Below are 18,663 nucleotides of genomic sequence, written 5' to 3' on the forward strand. Positions count from 1 at the left end.
AGTGAAAATATTTCAAAAGTTAAACAAACACCAGAAAAATGAAGTAAGAAAATATTTTCAATAAGCTAACCAAACACCTGAAAATGATGAAAGGGAAATGATTTTCATGGAAAATTACTTCCACGGAAAATATTTTCCCAAGGAAAACATTTTACTTCCAACCAAACAGACCCTCAATGCCTTTTCTTTTCTCCCCTTTCATTGGCATGCATTTTAGACATTATAACATATGTTGGATCCTCCTTGTATCTTGCTATTAATAGTTAGATTTTTAAAAAAAAAAATACAAATACATATTTACATAATTATCTCGTAATATTCAATTGCAGATAAATTCATTTATGACTACTTATACATATTAAAATAACTGCTAAACAATAGAAAAGTTCCACAAAATAAAAAGCAAACTGGTTTGGCAGAAAAATCAGCAAAGGACTAAATAGACAAAAAACAAAGTACCAGACCTAATTACATGAGAAAATAAGTTCAGGGACTAAATTAGCAATTTCTCGATAGATTATCGTTTCATACAAGCAGAATTCCTAATTGGGGAGGATTTTTGTTGTTCTCAGGCGTCTATAAATGCATGTGCACAGATTGTAAGAACAGCTGAGGAGCTAACTGATCGAACAGTGAAAATTCGAGGAGATTTTTTCTCCGATTGAAAATGGGAGATGGAAACACCAATCAGAGCAGCAGTAGAGCTGGGAATTCGAACTCGATGAGCGGTAATAACAACACTAGTGGCAATGGAAATCGTCCGGAGTGGTTGCAGCAGTACGATTTGAACGGGAAGATAGGCGAGGGGACGTACGGATTGGTTTTCTTGGCGAGAATCAAGTCTAATCGCAGTAAATCGATCGCTATCAAAAAATTCAAGCAGTCAAAGGACGGTGACGGCGTCTCCCCTACCGCCATCCGCGAAATCATGGTAGTAGTAATCCTCTGACGGCTTTGAAGAATAACATATAGGTTTCTGCTAGGTTTAATTATGCATTTTTTTTATTTGTTCATGTATGTTAAACGTAGAGAAATGCATGATTGTTCAGTTTCCTGGGGGTTTCTTTCAGCTAGGCAGTAGGAATGGGAAAGACAGAGAAACGGAAATGGAAAACAAAAAATTAAAGGTCAAAGAAAAGCGAATGAAGGAGGAGGATGGATACTAAAAGTTGGGGTGTTTTTGTCCAGGAGCACCCAAATTAGGGTTTAAGTGCCTATTTGAATCGTTTGAGGTGAAAAGTGGTACTACCACTAAAATGAAAGGGGATTTTAGTGTAATTTATGTTTGCAATTTATTTTTACTGTGATACTCTATCAGTAAATGTTTATCATATAGTATAGCTATGAAAATGTATAATTTGTAGTTATGAAAGTTTAGAATAGTTTAACAGTTGTTATATGAGAATTATGCTAATACAATGTAACTAGATGTTATTTACTAATATTGTCTTGATAGAGTAGAAAACAGTAGAAAATTACATACTGTAATATGTTGTTATGGTACATCCTAATACCTAACTTACGAACTACAAGCCACAACATGGTTAATTTGGGAAGATAATCATTTTGATATTATTAAGTTACTAGTTTAAAAGAAGTATCTATTAGTTGGCTTGGATTGAGGGATTTGGGTGGATTTGGATTCGAAATCCTCACCCTAGTCCCTAGTGTTTGGATAACTCAATGAGGATTTGGATTTGAAATCCACCAATTGTTGACAGGGTTTTAGAAGTTAAAATTGGTGGATTTCAAATTCCCTCAAAATAGGTATCATTTCAAATCCCACATTATCTCCCTTGTTATTTTTGCTGCTTGCTGCTTTCTGTGCTTGTGTGTGAGAATTGGGAGGATGGTGGGCATTGTTCCAGACAGAAGAGAGTAGATGCAAAAGAAAAGAAGACGGCTACTATTCTGATGGTCCCACTGTATACGGATGCATGTCCGCTGTGTGTTGTGTGAGAAAGAAAAATGTTATTAGGCTTCATGTTGGTGTACCTGCTAGAAACACGTGAGAGACGGAAGCAGGGACATTACCAGTATAGCTTCCTAGTTCTTAATGGGGGAAAAATAAATAAAAGTTGGGAAATTGAACCTTTACCCTCAAAACTTTTTAATTTTTATATTTTGACCTCAAGTATGTTTGTAGACGCAAAATCTCCTTGTTCTGAAAATTTTTGACCAAACAATGTATCTCAATTAATTAGAATTGCAAATTCATTGATTTGAAATCCTTTCTTGAGTTGAATTCCATGCATCCAAATGGACTCTATGTCTTGTTTATGCCATGTAAGGATCATATGGAATATGACATAGATAATGATCTTTAAAAGAATCAAATAAAAATTCTTTGTGTAATAGCTAATTATATCATATGGCATATCAATAATCATTGGGGCAATGTAGGCTATGTAGAACAAGTGTAGTACAATTTCTCATTTTGAGTTAATTAACAGTGAATATAGTGCTTTTAAAAAATTCTTTGTGTAATAGCTAATTATATCATATTGCATATCAATAATCATTGGGGAAATGTAGGCTATGTAGAACAAGTGTAGTACAATTTCTCATTTTGAGTTAATTAACAGTCTGAATATAGTGCTTTTAAAAATTATAGTGTGGAATGGAATCATTTCATATATTATGGGAATTTCTACTCATTTTATAGGTGGAGAATGAATGGACATGGCTAAATTTTTCCTTCTTTTAGGAATTTTATTCATTTGGATATTCATTTTGTTCAGCTGAGTAATTTTTGGGGATAAAATATTAACTTAGACTTTGTTTCCAAGTTTCTATCGGTGATCGAAGCCAAAGTATCAGGCTATTCTGGAGCATTGTTTTGTTATATGTAATTAAATTTTACACCATCATTTACGTTATGAGGTCATGCAACACAATTGAGAAAGCAGGATGTGACACGTTATGATTAAATTGTGTATCCCATTCATTGGCTTGTTTGTCAGTAGGTACTTGTGTGGGAAAAATTACAGGTATCAAACTACCACACCTCAATGATTTAAGTAATCTGTTTGTCTTTTTAAAATGCATTTTGACAGAGCAGTAAGGTTTCTGGTAAAAAAGAAAAAAAGTGCAATATTGTAGATATGATAACTATTATTATATAATTTAGGATTCTGGTCTTTCCTAATGATGTAAATGATATGAACAATGCTGCAGTTGCTTCGGGAGATAAACCACGAGAATGTGGTAAAGCTTGTGAATGTGCACATCAATCATGCAGATATGTCACTGTATTTGGCTTTTGATTATGCTGAGCATGATCTTTATGTGAGTATACACTTCCTTTCATGGGTACAACAAAATTTTCTCAATTTGTTTCTCTCTCAGAACAAATTAATCTGTATTGAATATCATAATTAATTGTTGATGCATCACTTGTGAATGAAACAAAAGATGGCTGTTTATGTGGTTTTTATGTTATGACAAGGATCTTGACATTATGATATGTTTATTGGTGGCATGTACCATTTAAGTTGTCTCAAATAACTAGAATAAGGCGAGTTGAATGAAATTGGCACATGTCCTAGGACTGTTCTGCCATTCTACAATAAGACGTTGTGTTTTGTCTAAGATAACAATGTAACCTTTCCTTTTGTGTGACCTATTGATCTAGCCAACCAACTTAGCTCTCACAAAATTGAGGATTGTTTTGCAGATTCGTCATGGGCTCTGTTTCATGTATCATATTAGTTGATGGCATGCCAATCTGTATCATTTATAAGCTCGTACATTTTTTCCTTTTGTTGCATAGGTTATTCAGTTTAGCGTTGTCATTGCCACATTCCATAGTTCGTATTGCTAAATCCAATTTTCCTGTGGAACTGGCAAAGCATGAAGTTCTTTTATACAATTTATTTGTTCTTGAAAACAGAGTGCAGAAGAGCAAGAGCTCTTTGAGGTCTTCATTAAAATGTCTTTTTCTTTTTGTTGAGCAATAACATTATACCAAAAAAGAACGACTTTGGCGTATCACCACAGGAGAGCTTTGTTTTGAAGTAGGTGATATTCTTTCTCAAGTCAAGAAAAGAAGCTCAATGTCTTATACTTTTGTACATGTATGTGGCAGGAAATTATTAGACATCACAGAGACAAGGTTAACCAATCGATTAATCAATATACTATCAAGTCATTGTTGTGGCAACTGCTTAATGGTCTAAATTATCTTCACAGGTTAGGCATATTTAAATATCTTGTTTTGGTACTTCTCTAAGCTAATTCTTACTGAACTTTTACTGTGTAAAACTATTCTGCAGTAATTGGATTGTGCACCGAGATCTAAAACCATCAAATATCCTGGTATGTCTTGGTTCATTCATTGGGCATTCAGACTCTAATACATGCGCATAAATTCTATTTACCTGGGTGATTTTGTTACTTACAATTGTCTTTTATTACCTGTAAATTCACTCACCTTATGTGCATTAGGTAATGGGTGAGGGCGAAGAACACGGAGTTGTTAAAATTGCTGATTTTGGACTTGCAAGGATTTACCAAAGCCCATTAAAGGCTTTATCCGACAATGGGGTAGGTTTTCCTCTAATTTTCCTCCACTTCTCTGTTCCTTCTCCTCTCTCCTTTCCCCCATTAACTAATTGTTAAAGTTTACCTTCTGCTTGGAGATTATTGTTTCTATGATACTTATAATGCAAAATACTTGTTACGCTTTTCATATTCCTTATGGTGTAGCTTCGTAACCATATTCCATGTAGACATGAATTCTTGTTTTTGCTAAATTTACTGACTTGAACTATAGATATGTTATGTGTGCAAGTATTTTGGACTTCTTTTTGTATTTGTATACCACGTAAACATTATGACTTTGAGAGTTCTCTGTGTCTTTTGAATATGATGCTGAATCAGTTCTACTAAATGAGTAGGATAAGTATACAAAGATAACTAAGGTATTAGAATAGGACTCTATGGATGAAGATAAGATATTTATTAGGATTGGAATTAGGATACAGGGACAAATAAGGTATCGCTCTGTCCATCAGCCCCTTTTTACTATTTGTCTATTTCAGATAATGTTGCAGGAGATTAACAAATTGGGCCCATAAACTCTGAAGAAAGGAGGATCTCGCATGTATTTAATGTTGATATTCAGGAGAGATAAGATCAATTGCTTTTTATATTTAACTTTAGACAGGAATCACTAGTGTTTTGTCAGATGTATGTTTGGGGGAAGGGGGGATTGCTTGTGTGTTTGAGAGTTAATGGTGGGCTGGTTGGTGATAAGCTGGTTGTAGGGTTTGCAGTGAGAGGGTGAATCAGGTGGTGGCGTAACTGAGTGGAGATATCTCTTGGGGGTTCAGAGTGATGGGATTGCCTTGGAAGATAGAAGGTGTTGATGGTTATGGGGCTGGGGGAAGGCGATTTCATGTATGGGAATGGGGATAGAATAAAAGAGAAAGGGAACTGGATATGCTTATTTTCATATAAGTACATTTCTGAATGGATGCGAATGTCCTTGAACTTAGCTGAAATCGAAGGACATAATAGCTAAACCTGATTAAGTAGTTGAGGTATGCCATTTCGGATAGTTAAGTAAATGCTTTGAAACCTTAAATAGTTCAGTGCTGAAAGTATATGACTTTATTGACTATTCATGCTTTTCCACTTAATGTTTGTTGATTTAGATAATCTACCAATCATGTTTCCAAAACCTTTCATTACTACTAGTGTATTGGTATGTAAAATAGATGGCAAAGTGGTCAAGAAGTTAATTGTTCTATACCAAGTTCCGAAGACCAATGCTTACTTTGGTACATTAGATATGGGAAGCTGGAGTCGAGACTTCAACAGTTGAATGGAGGGAATATTAATTTAGGCCCATCAAGTTTGGAGATAGAATATATTAGTGGTTCTGTGTCTCTTTTTGAGTGGATCATCTGATTTCATACTCAAGCAATGTGTTCATTTCGGGTAGCATTTGCCTCTCTTGATCATTGATTGTGACCATTTGTTGAATTCTCAGAAAGATTGTACCTGTTGTTTGATTTTCTTTTCTTTAGTCTCCTTTACTTGTGTACAAAAACACAAAAGCATTTTGTTGTCACAGCAAGGTTCTGTATTAGGTAGATAACGGGTTCATGTTTTATAAGTCGGAAGGTTCTATTGGTTTGTTGAGATTCAGGGGTATTTTGAGAATTATTGAACTTAGGTGGTATCTTAGTTCTCTTGAAATGTAAATTAGTTAGTTCCTACAGTCTTGTGAGATTATTTCTTGTTCAGATGTGATTAAGTTTAATCTTCTAGGTACTTGTTGGGATGTGATTAAATTTATTCTTCTAGGTAATCTCAAATTTTGACCGAATGTTTGGTAGTTTTTTAGCTCCTTCCAATTCCATTGCGCACTGTGTTTTGGTTGGTTGAAAGCTACACCTTTTTCTGGAAGCTGTATCTATACCTCTTTAGTAACGTCCGCAGATTCTTATTTGTGTCTATCCACTATTTCTTTTAGGCAGAACTCCTCATCCTTGAATGATTAAATAAGATTGAGAATTTCATATGTAAAAAAAGATAGTTTTGGTCTAGAGAGACTACAAATTTGAGTTTGAGTCTATTAAATGAACTTCCTTGAAACTTTGCTGCTATTGAAGTCCAACATGCTGGTTCTGCCTTAATTTATTGGAGCCAGACTGACTTTATGTGCAGACATTTCTTGAGCACATGATTATATCACTGGACAACCTGCACATGGTGGAATGTCCTTTTTAATAATAGTTATATGATAAGCCAATTGAGTTATGGGTATATTTTGGTTGATATTGGAACTAGAATTCTGTTGCTTATTCAGAATAACCTGAAGTCTTTGTAAATTCTATTCTATTGATTCTGCAAAGAGTTCTTATGCCTCTTTTGCTCTTGGCTAGGACTTTAAACTAGTTCTATGTTTTCAACAGTATGTTCTCTTTTTTCTGCTAGTGACATGATATTGCTTTAAATAGCTCTTCATTTTGTCTTCCAATTGATCTGCTCAATGATCAATGACAGGTTGTGGTAACTATCTGGTATCGTGCACCTGAATTACTCCTTGGGGCGAAACACTACACTAGTGCTGTTGGTATGGCACTGGATTAGACATTGTTCTCATTGCAAGCCTTGATTAAGTCCTAACACTCCATGTACTGTACAAGTTGTTATCTTCAAATTAAAACGAAGTGTTTATTGTGAATAGACATGTGGGCTGTTGGCTGCATATTTGCTGAGCTTCTGACTCTTAAACCTCTATTCCAAGGACAAGAAGTGAAAGGGACACCAAACCCATTTCAAGTATGAATCTTTTCACATGCTTTCAACACCCTTTCAAGGACTGTAACCCTTTTAAATAACATTCAATCCTTACTCTGTGGGTGTATTCTAATAAAAAACTGTTCATTATGCAGCTTGACCAACTTGACAAGATATTTAAGGTCCTAGGTAAAGTCCTTTCAACTCCTCCTCTGTGTAGTGAATTTGGAGCAACTGCCTGAAAATTTCATCATGGCTGTAGGTCATCCCACGCAAGAGAAGTGGCCAACCCTTGTCAATCTCCCACATTGGCAGGCGGATGTGCAACAAATTCAAGGGCGTAAATAGTAAGATTACTTCTCATTTATTTAGTCTTTTTGGTTTTAACAAAAAGTACAAATTCTTTAGTTCCTCTCATGGAAGTCTGTTCCTGTTTCTAAGCAACATTTCTTTTGCATTTTGCACTGTTGCAGTGAAAATGCTGGGCTCTACAGTGTTGTTCATCTCTCTCCAAAAAATCCTGCCTATGATCTCCTCTCAAAGATGCTCGAGTACGTGACTACTTCTTGGCTTGGTTCATGCTGTTAAATGTTTAAAAGTGCTATCAGTGAAGAATGACTCTCTTGTATATACTAATATATTTCTAAAATTTTGTGAGGTTGCAAACTTTTTTCATTAATGAATTTTGATGGCTTAAGAAAGTGTTCTTGCTCCTCGTCCAAGAAGTCACATTCCTCTTCAACTTTGCTCACTAAATTAGAAAGCAATTTACTTGTGCTGGGGTACTATGGTGACCGACATAAAATCACCTAAGCTGAATTACTTTCTCTATGGTTTTTTACAGATCATAACTCTTCATGGTTAGTCTGGGTGTTTGCTACTCTGTATTTTGCCAATAGACCATGTGCTGCACAATCCATGTACAGATAGTGTGTGTCGAATTTAGTTCCTTGTCTGTGGTTGATAGCTTCCACTTTTGATAGTTCGTGCAGTGTTTTTTTTCCCCCTTTTCTTTGGGTTTGTTTTCATCTTATTTTAAAGGTTATTACTTATCTCAATATGATTTTACTTGCAGATATGATCCACGAAAACGGATTACAGCAGCTCAGGCTCTTGAGCATGAGTATGAACTCTCTCTATATATATACATATATGTATGTACGTACGCATGCATGCATGCATGCATGTGTCGATGTATGTATCTCTCATGTGCATATGACAATGGTTTGTCCCCTGAATTGATGGACATTTGTCTGGTTTCTAGCTGCAACATTTTTTATGCTCAGTTTATGATAACCTCAGAAGTTAAACAGTTAGGCTGTGATAATTTTTGTGGGGAAAAGATATTGTTATAGTATGCTATCTTAAACGTGGAGAAAAGATTGGCTCAGTTAATCTTTTCTTCGCTCTTTGCCGTCTGGTTTGGAGGCAGGGGAATTGATGGTTCCTTGTCTACTATTGTTTTAATATAATTACTTCAACCAACAAAAGACTTCCTTTTCAGTCCTCATCTTGTGGTTCATGGTTCTTGTGGAATCTGGAAGGAACTGTGGCTGTTTGTTAAGATGAGTTGCATAACCACTTGCTCTTTATCCCTTGCTATATGCACTAATTTTTGCAAGCACCCTATCCATTACCAATCTAATGCCATCTGTTATGTTAAGAACAGTGTCTGGAAAGAGTTTCCCAAGGTTCCTTTTACACCTTACCTTTACAAAATATTGGCTTACTATATGAGGGCCTAAAAGAGAGAGAGCATTTTATGGTTTTCCCTAGTCCATGGAAGTGAAAGTGCTTAGGAGATGCTGTACCTATATTCTGGTTGTAAGCGTCTTGGAATGTTTTCCTAATGACTCTAAGGACCACCATTCCAATTTCTGGTTTTTTGTGTTTTGCATTGGTTTAGGCTGGTTTCAGAGACCTGGTTGGATCCTGTTGCACTGTCAAAGCAGCTTTCTTCTTTTTCTTGTTTCTTATTTGATTTTCCAGTCCTTAGGAGATGAATAGGTTTTCCTGTCCTCAAGCGCACACCAGAAAATATATCAGCACATTACTCTTTCAAAAACAATTTTAGCTGCTTTATTCTGTCAAATATTTTATCCTTTTGGCCACAAATGTAAGTATGCCAAGTGAAAGAAGAAGTAATCATTGGCTTAGAATTCAGATCACATGAAGGAACTAGTTATGGTTTGTGTTGGATATTTGACTTGTTTCTTCATTAATCATGTGTAATTCCATGAAAACTGTAGTTATTGTGTTTGATTGTCAGAGGAAAACGGATGATTTTTTTTAAAGTGGTTATTACTTGCTCGTCATTAAGAGGGCTAAAAAAAAAGGAAAACTAATCAAGGCCGCTCCCCACTGATCATATGGATATAGTGTTCTGGCACGAATTTTTTGGAGCTTGCTGTTTCTTGATACAACTTGAAAATCTTGCTGTGAAGAGCTTGTTATTTTTCAAGAGACTATTTCCTGAGGCACCAAGTTTCTTGTCTTGATAGCAGGTTCGACATGTTGCATCGTATCTAGTAGCTGTCTAGTTGTCTTTTTAATCTGGTAGTTTATGCCTGATTAACTCTTCTTCCTATCATATTCTTGTTTTGAGGCTCTTCTACCCATGATGGAACTATTGGCCAAGCATGCATATTAAATGTGTATATATTTATAGTTGAATATAAGTGTCATGCAATAAGTATACATCAAGAAGCCTAAGAAGTCAATAGAAATAAGTGTGGGGGAGCTGATGGGATGGAGGAGGAAGGGGGGGGGTAGGGAGATGAGGAAGAAGGAGAGGGAGGGGTGGTGATGGAGGGGAGGGTGGTGGCAGAAGGTGGAAAGTGTTGGTGGCAAGAGGTTGGGGTGGTAACGGATGAAGAAACGGTGGTGGTATTTTATTTATTTTTATTTATTTTGTGTATAGAAATAAGGTGAGTTGTATTTGAGAATTTTTATTTATTTATTTTGTGCATAGAAATAAGGTGCGTTGCATTTGAGAGTATTTTTATATTTATTTTATGTATAGAAATAAGGTGAGTTATATTTAGGAGTTTTTGGGAATTTTATTGAACTCTAAGGGTATAATATCTATATCAGCTGGAAATTTGTTTGTTTCCAGTACAAATACTTGCAAAATGGGCACGTGTACCTCAAATCCATTAATTCAAATGATTTCCATCACTTTTTCAAATTAGTTCAAACCACAAGGTACTGGAGTGTGTGTTTTAAAACTATGGGGAGCTTTTCTGTAGGTTCACTTAACCACAGAGGGCTTTTCTGTATTTTACCCTAAAAATAGAGAGTCCTTCCAACTCTCAAGAATGGAAGGAATTATGTTTGCTACAGAGAGAAATGAAGGGATTGGGCTAGAAAGAAATGAAAGACGGAATTATGTCCTTGATTTTCCACGTAGTATTCCTGTTATGTTCATCCAGTCACCTTTATCCTGCCATCTTGCCTTGAATATGTGCCTTGACAAAAGCCTCGACCATGATTCCCCGTCAGATGGGATTTACACATTGAGACTTAGCATATGTATAAGTGGAGGAAAGGACACTAATATGGACTCCCCTCTAATGGTGAGCAAATTGAGAATACCCCAAGTTTAGAGTTGGGCGCGTTTGCCATCTAAATTGTAGCCTGGTGAAGCTTCCTTGCTGGCAGACTTGGTCCAAGTCCCTTGGAATGGGGCACAAAAAGGTGGTGGTCCAATTGTCCTTATACCCTTCAAAAGCCCTTCTTTTCTTTCATTCACACCTACATCACAGCTACAAGTGCTACTAAATACATCTTGTCCTTGTATCCTTTTCCAGCAGCACATCACCTTTTCCACTGACTTAAGCGTAGCCGAGTATTCATGTGTGTTCATGTTCTATTTTGCAATAGAGCAGCAGATGGTCCTGATCTTCTCCCCTGTCCTTGCACAGATAACACCAACTTAAGAATCTTCCCCTTCTGAGATTCTCAGCTGTGGGAATGTAGTTCCAGGCAGTAGTAAAAAAAGACAAGACCACCTTTTTTGATGCATTTGAGTTCCATATTGTTTCCTGTGTCCTTCCCTGTGCCACCAAGATTGACTTAATAAATCCTGACGAGAAGGCTCTTCATTGGTTGAACCTCATCTTTCCTTGGAAAAGGATTCTGCAGTAACTTAAGACCTATTTGAGGAACAGAAATTGCCTATTGGTAGCCACGGCAACTACAGAGGGAAAATCCTAAACTTGTGCTATCCCATAGCAACATTCAGTCGAAAAGTTATTCCACATGTTCATGATTAGAGGTTCTCCTATATGTTTATATTAGTTCACCAGGCACAACCATATGGGGTGCTATCATTTAGTTATCCCATGTTAGTTCCATTGCACTGAATGTTTACCTTCCATCTCTTGCTTCTACCAAAGCCATCATCCTTATAGCAACTCTCCAGAGCCACTTCTGCAACAGAGCTTCATAAGAAACCTTAATTCTCAAACCACTTTGCCTGATGGGATAAGTTACAGCACTCTGGTTTACCCTAGTATTTGTTTTTCCCCTTCTTACCATCCATAGGAAGTTTCTCTGCGTCTGCTCAATGCATTTTAAGCTGGAGCTTGGAATAATGTGCAGAGATTGACAGTGAATAATTGGTATAAGGGGATGGAACCTACTGTTCACATTCTGATGTTGGACAGCAAGTGGTTTAATGCTAATGTTTGAGACCAAGTAGTCTAACGTTTATACTCTTTGTTTTGATTTTAAGAATCAGATGTCCTTTAAGTGGCTTCTAAACTTCTTTTCTTTTCTGTAGGTATTTCCGGATGGAACCTTTGCCAGGTCGCAAGTATGTACTGTGCTCTAAACCTTTTTTCTTCTGTACTTCTAATCGAATTTTGCAAATCCAATTCTGCAGAATTTATTAATTTATTATGAATAATTGTTATTCTCAGTACTTTGCTTCAGATTAGTCAGAACTTTCAGGGTGTCCCTTTGGGTTGTTTGGAGGGGGGGGGGGGAAGGGGGAGGGGGGAGGGTTGGGGGTGAGGGTGTTTTTGTGGAGGGAAGGAAAATAATAGAAGGGTGAAAGGTCTGTCCTATACTTGTTTTATATTAACCAGTTGACTACTGCCAGTGCGCTTGTGCCACCACAGCCTGGAGAAAAAGTTGTAAACTATCCTAATCGGCCAGTAGACACAACTACTGATTTTGAAGGAACAATTAGTCTTCAACCTTCTCAACCGGTATGCTTTTCAAGTTCATTACTTTAAGTCCCTTAATTCTATCAAAGCTTTTATTGTATGTGCATATTGCCACTGAGTGATTAAATTAACAAGAAGGAACAATATGATATTCTCTTTTCTACAAGGAGTAATAATACCTTCCAACATACATTTTGAATTATCTGGGTTTTGGTGTTTGAGATTGTTGTCCCCTGTAGCATCTAATTATTTGTTTATTTTCATTTTGCATAAGATTTATGGTCCACTCCCTTGCACAGTCTGTTTTCTATTGCATGAGAACTGGAGATGCGACTTAATATTTTGTTCTATTTGTTAATAGGCTTACAATGTTCAGAACAAAATTCTGAGACTTGAACTAGATGTTGAATTAGACCCTGTTTAGATGATATCAAGTCTCTTGCTTAATATCTAGTTATTTTGCCTCTACTACATTCAGAATGTTCTCCTCTTCCTTGATTTAAGCCTGCCTAAAATTGAAAAAAAAACCTTTAGGGAAGCTGTTGAACAAGATTTTCTAAACTTCAGGACTTGTAACCTTGTCCAACTAAGGTCTTAAAATGTTTTTTCCAGTTTGCATATGTAAAATGAGAAACAAAGAACATATGCCATTTACCTCTTGTTACAAAATTTCGATATCTAGTGCCTATGCTAATCATATGCTTTAGAAATGATATTTTTTGCAAATATATTTGGAATATGTGTTACTGTTTAAACATGCAAATGATATACATCTCCACATTCCTTTACTTGTGCATTACACTTAATTATGTATGCAATATTTGCTAAACATTTTTTTTCCATCTATACTATATGAGATTAGAATCTATGTACCTCTATGTTATTGGAGGATTAATTTAGAAAAAATATAGAACTGAAAGTCTGTGCATATGTATGTATCCATATTTTTGAATACAAGCATAGATGTACTATCCCTTGGCTTTGACACTAGTCATTATATGATGCATTTATTTTCGCAAAAATTATGTTTTTCTCTTTATGTAAATATAGATTGCAAATATCAATATTTAGGGTTAAAAGATTCATAAATCTGTGCTGTATAATATCGACATTGTAAGTTCTCATCTTCTATTAAAAAAAATCATGTCATAAACCTGTTCTTTTATTATGGATTCAACAATTGAAAAGTAAAAATATTGCATTTTCACTTTACTTTCAGATTAATCTGAATGGCATTCCACACTTTTTAGAACTCAAGTTCTTGGTAAGGGAAACAAAATCTTATCACTCTGAGTAACATGTTACCCTAGCAGTTTCTTTTTTCTCAATTCAAGACAATGACCAGTTCTATGAAGATTGAAGAGAGTAAAGAAGGAAATAGAAGAAAAGACTTTGTGGAAATTCTTTATATTTGAAGCTGTTTTGGAAATCTTCCATTGTGAAACCAGCCCCATATAGAGATAGATTCATGTCTCCTGAAACATGCCCTTTGATCAGGAATTGGTACAATGCTAATTATATATTTTACTGGATTAATTTCTTTTTGGTGGTCTTTTTCCTATTTCATTGTTTTCCTCTAACGTTTGTGCATTTTCTACCAAATCTTGTTATGGTTTTAGTTTGTTTCACCCAAACCACCATAGGTGGCAACCCTGTCAAACTGTTCAAGAAAAATATTGGTAAAACAAAACATTTACATCATATCCCATAGCAAGGGAGTGGCATTCATTCGAGATTGACTAGACATGGAAAGTGTGAAGTGAGGGGTATTCTCCTAACATTACAGTCACATACTATTATTATAAATACAAGTTGGTCACTTATTGGTTATATGAGTTTGGGTAGATTGATTTTCTTCCCAAATTCTTTGGCTCTCAGTGGTAGCTAGCCTAACAGTGTAGACAAGTCCTGTTATGAAGTATCAAGGATAATAAAGCCGTCTTAAATTTGTTGAAGAACAATTGTCCTACTCTATCACAGACATTTAAAACATAACTCTTAAAATATTAAGGACGGTGAAATCCAATTCCAAGCATAGATTTGCTCTGTGTGATTTTGGCTAAGACTTGGGCCACCTTGCCATTATAATAGCGGGTCTGGCAAGCTGGTTAATGTTTCAAAGATGTGGGAAGCTCCTACTTTAATATATAGGGTCCCTATTGCGCTGTTTCAAGATCAAGTTTGATCTTTTGAATGATTATTTCAGAATGGTTTAATTTGAAGTATCACATAATTGCAAGCCACAAGTTTTGTTCTTATGGAAGAGTGGACAGAAGTTTCCCACGAATTAATGTGTGCTTGAGAAAACTAGAATTAGAACTATGGTGTCTTATCAAAGTAGGATCTAATATTTTTAAAGGAGTAAAATAGTGAACGTGATTTGTGAAAATTGTATGACTCGGTGAAATTACTTGTCAGATTAGGATTTTTGGTTTTGAAAATGTTTTAGATGGCCTGATTCTCCTCGATCTTTGAAAAATTCATTTTGTGCCTGATATATACATGTTATATGCTAAGTTGTCTGTAAGTACTAGGCAAAGGACTTTTAGAAGGGAAAGGGTTAGAATTCCCATGGATACATTAAGTCATATGACATCTGCAAGGGTGTGAAAGGATAAAGATGCCTTACTTTCCCCACAAATAGCCTAATTCAGAGTGTTCCTTTTAATTTCTGGTCTCATTGGAAGCTGCAAGAGCCTTACCTCACCATGATGCAATATTTTTGAATGGATATACTGTCTTCATAAATCAAGGTTTAGAAAGATGCATTACTCAGAAAAAGCTCTTTAATCCTACTGTAGGGCAACCTTTACTGGGCAAAATTGAGAATAGTCATTAAAGCATAATATATCACGATTCCATGCTGTTAAATTTTGCACATTCTCCATTAATAAGCACTTGAAAGTTGGAATTGTGATGCTTATATGGGTATTGATGTTTGGGTTCCGGTTGCTTTTTGCATGGCATTGGGTTTTAGAATGAATTGATCTGCTCTTCTGGATGTAGATGGATGTTGAAAAAGATGTCTGTCAAATTTGTTCTTTGTTTTCTTTGAAATGTTTCTTCAAGTGCAAAGCATTTCAAAGACATCTGTGGTTCTTGAATTTGTTGCTGGAACCATCTCTGAACCATGTTGACTTTGAGGTGTGATGAATTGGCTTTTAGTGCTTCAACTTTTTCTCAAAGCATTTATGGAATATCAGTGCAGTAGAACTTTTGCATCTATATAGGGAAAGGAATCATATAGCCCTGTGGCTATAAGCAGTAACTTATCCCCAGTTACTCTTGGACTTAACTGTTTGTCTAAAAGTTATCCTCATACATATTCTCTCATAATTAAGCAGGCATCATCAGGAAATGCAGTATCTGGGGGCATGCCCGGTCCTCATGTGATGACAACAAGATCTGTTCCCCGCCCTATGCCTATGGGCATGCCACGGCTCCAACCTCAAGGAATGGCTGCTTATAATCTTACTTCTCAGGCTGGAATGGGTGGTGGGATGAATCCTGGTGCCATGCCTATGCAGCGAGGTGTTGCTGCCCAGGCTCATCAGCAGCAGCAGGTTTTCTTTTGTTTTGCTGAAGATGTACCTTGATATGACTTTTTGTTGTTCTTATGAATGTTATATTCTCTGGTGATAGATTAGGAGAAAGGACCCAGCAGGAATGACGGGATATCCTCCACAAAAAAATTCAAGACGCTTCTGAGGTAATTTTTCAATACTGTACTCAGAGCATATTATATAGCTTCTGTGCTGCTATTGCATTATATTTTGACACATTCGGTAAGATATGGTATAGAGCCCACTAACCTCCTGTCAGGACCAGTTCTGGCAGTGGGGAGATTTGTCAAGGCCTTCGTATCAAGTTTTGTTGATAATTCTGTTAACACTCTTCTTGTTCATTGATCCACTGCACCGCCTTCTTGGTCCCTGTTATATATTGTTTAAAATTCTAATATCTAATTCCTCTTTTTTTTTGTTTCCTTTTCTCTCTCTCTCTCTCTCTTTTTTTTTTTTTTTGGTTGCACAGATACTAGGGTTTTTGATTCTTGTCATGTAACGGGTGTACAAGCTACTAACAAATGATAGAATGTATTGTGATGTTATTTTAAAAGCTAATTATGACACAAGAAAAAGAGAGCAGCATCCAAAGCTGCCGAGCAAAGAAATTGATCGGGGCCTTTTGATTTAGGGGAGCTCCATCTGTTTGTATAGATAGTACTTCAAGAAAAGAGATTTTACTGATGCCCAGAGAAGGCATCTTAGACTCATAAGTAGAGTTCTTCTCTGGTGTATTGACTGAGTAGGAATGTATAGTTACCAGTTTATAATCACACGCCACTGTCATAGGTCTAGTAATTTGAGTCCTCTTATGTAGAAAGAAATATTTATTGCATATCATATAATGAGCACTATTAGCCTTTACCCATATTCAGCTCAACTGATATGTTTCTTCATTTCCCATGTAACAAGTTTCCATCACTGAATACAATCTGTTATTGATCATCTAAAACTACATGCTTCCTGCCGAATTTTTTATGCATCAGCAACTCACAGTAAGAGTGTGAATTTATTGTGCTGACATTTCTTTGATGCTCATTTTAGTAGCTGTTGGTTGGACTCTTACTTAGTTTAGCTGATTGGACCAAAATTTTTTTTTTTTTTTTTTTATGTGTGTCATAATGAACTGTAAATTTTCCCCAAATTCTTCTGGATGTTCAACTAGTGTGACAAAGCAGTTCAGAAAGTATTGTGCACTGGGATTGGATGTTGTTGTCCGCCAGTTGAAATTAAAGATACGGCGCTGGTTTGAGGTTCTGAAAGGATTAGAATGACGGTTGTTATTTGCTACTAACGAGGTACAGAAAATTGAGCGAAAGCCTTAAATCATCCATGAAACTTTTTGTGTGTACTATAGATGGTGTTGAAGGAATGTATGTGATCTTGAGATGGAACTCGTTTCTCAATGCTAGGGCATTTTATACCGCAATAGAAGCCAAAGTGAAATTTTGATAAGAGGCAAATGCAAGATTCTTAATTGGTATGTCTGTAAGGTTTCCGGTGTCTTGTGGAAGATCCTTAGTTTCCAGCCCATTGACAGTCTCCACTGAAACCTTTAATTCAATAATGTCCAGATTTTTTAAGTATTATCAGAACCCATAATCTCTCTCTCTCTCTCTCTCTCTCTCTCTCTCTCTCCCTAAGAAGAAGTGATTATTCGCCACTCCAGTTGATATGCTAGGTATCGACATTGTTTCTTCTCTCCCCACGCCATTGCAGGATCGCCTTCCCCAGAACAAGAAATCGTTTCACTCGCTCAAGTACTAAAATAAGTGCAATAGTTTAACAAAGATAATTCTTTATTGTGACTAGTGAAGGTTTACGCGATTCCCTTTCCATCCCTAACTTTTAGGTTCAGGATTTGAACCCTCAATCTAAGGGCGGAGAGATAGGCTGGCGATGCTGCTAGAGCACAAATTTGCCAACCAGTGCAAATCTCACCTAAACATCGAAATTGCCTTTCTATCCTTCAATTTCAATGTTACAACAATCGTAGCACCCTCTGACATACACCACTTCCTCGATAAACATCGTTACCAATATTGAAGAATAGCATATTGTCATCACTGGAATCAACCAAAATCTTGTAATAAAGTATTGCTCAAAATTTGGCCCTCCTTTTCTTTTATTTGCCATCCTCAGATTCCTTTCACTGATTAAAAACCCAAGTGCATCCGTAAAGCAGCCACAGAACCAGGCCACCACAACCACAACACTGCCATCATTATCCAATATTCAATTGCAATTCAAATGGGCATTATTCCCTTGTTATGCATTATGACATTATTAACTTTTGTTTGTGGAAGATGTCTGAAGATTTCTTGATTAAATTAGGAGAAGAAATCCATTGCTAAAAGAAACACATAAACATGGAAGATTCCAACCTAACTTGTCAAACACAAGTACAACCATCAAAACCCTCTGATATTTTAGTTTGCAAACATAAGTACAACCATCAAAACCCTCTGATATTTTAGTTTGCAATCACCTTCGGCATTGCTTCTTTCAGAATTCTGGGCTGGGATGATAGTTAGATTGAGTAGAGAGAGTTGAGGGATTTTGAAGTGGCTGTGAAAGGGCTTTTAATTTGGTGAAGAAAGGGATAAATAAGGTGGCTAAGAGATGTGTAAAGGGAACTGAATTTGACAGAGCGAGATTGGGAAAGATCAAAATCGAAA

The 18,663-nt window shown here is 36.2% G+C and overlaps 1 protein-coding gene across 1 annotated transcript; it reads left to right on the plus strand.

Moving 5' to 3' along the window:
- Positions 1-549: 549 nt before the first annotated feature.
- On the plus strand, positions 550-16,853 carry LOC113701881 (cyclin-dependent kinase E-1). The gene is made up of 16 exons (XM_027222762.2): positions 550-931; positions 3,178-3,288; positions 4,088-4,191; positions 4,275-4,317; positions 4,447-4,545; positions 7,015-7,084; positions 7,199-7,293; positions 7,407-7,440; positions 7,514-7,598; positions 7,725-7,802; positions 8,327-8,374; positions 12,035-12,067; positions 12,356-12,464; positions 15,767-15,985; positions 16,065-16,131; positions 16,455-16,853. The coding sequence occupies exons 1-15, from the start codon at positions 668-670 to the stop codon at positions 16,128-16,130; spliced, it is 1,458 nt and encodes a 485-aa protein (XP_027078563.2). The 5' UTR covers positions 550-667; the 3' UTR covers position 16,131; positions 16,455-16,853.
- Positions 16,854-18,663: the final 1,810 nt, after the last annotated feature.

Source organism: Coffea arabica, chromosome 7e (genome assembly GCF_036785885.1).
Source record: "Coffea arabica cultivar ET-39 chromosome 7e, Coffea Arabica ET-39 HiFi, whole genome shotgun sequence".
Taxonomy (NCBI): Eukaryota; Viridiplantae; Streptophyta; class Magnoliopsida; order Gentianales; family Rubiaceae; genus Coffea; species Coffea arabica.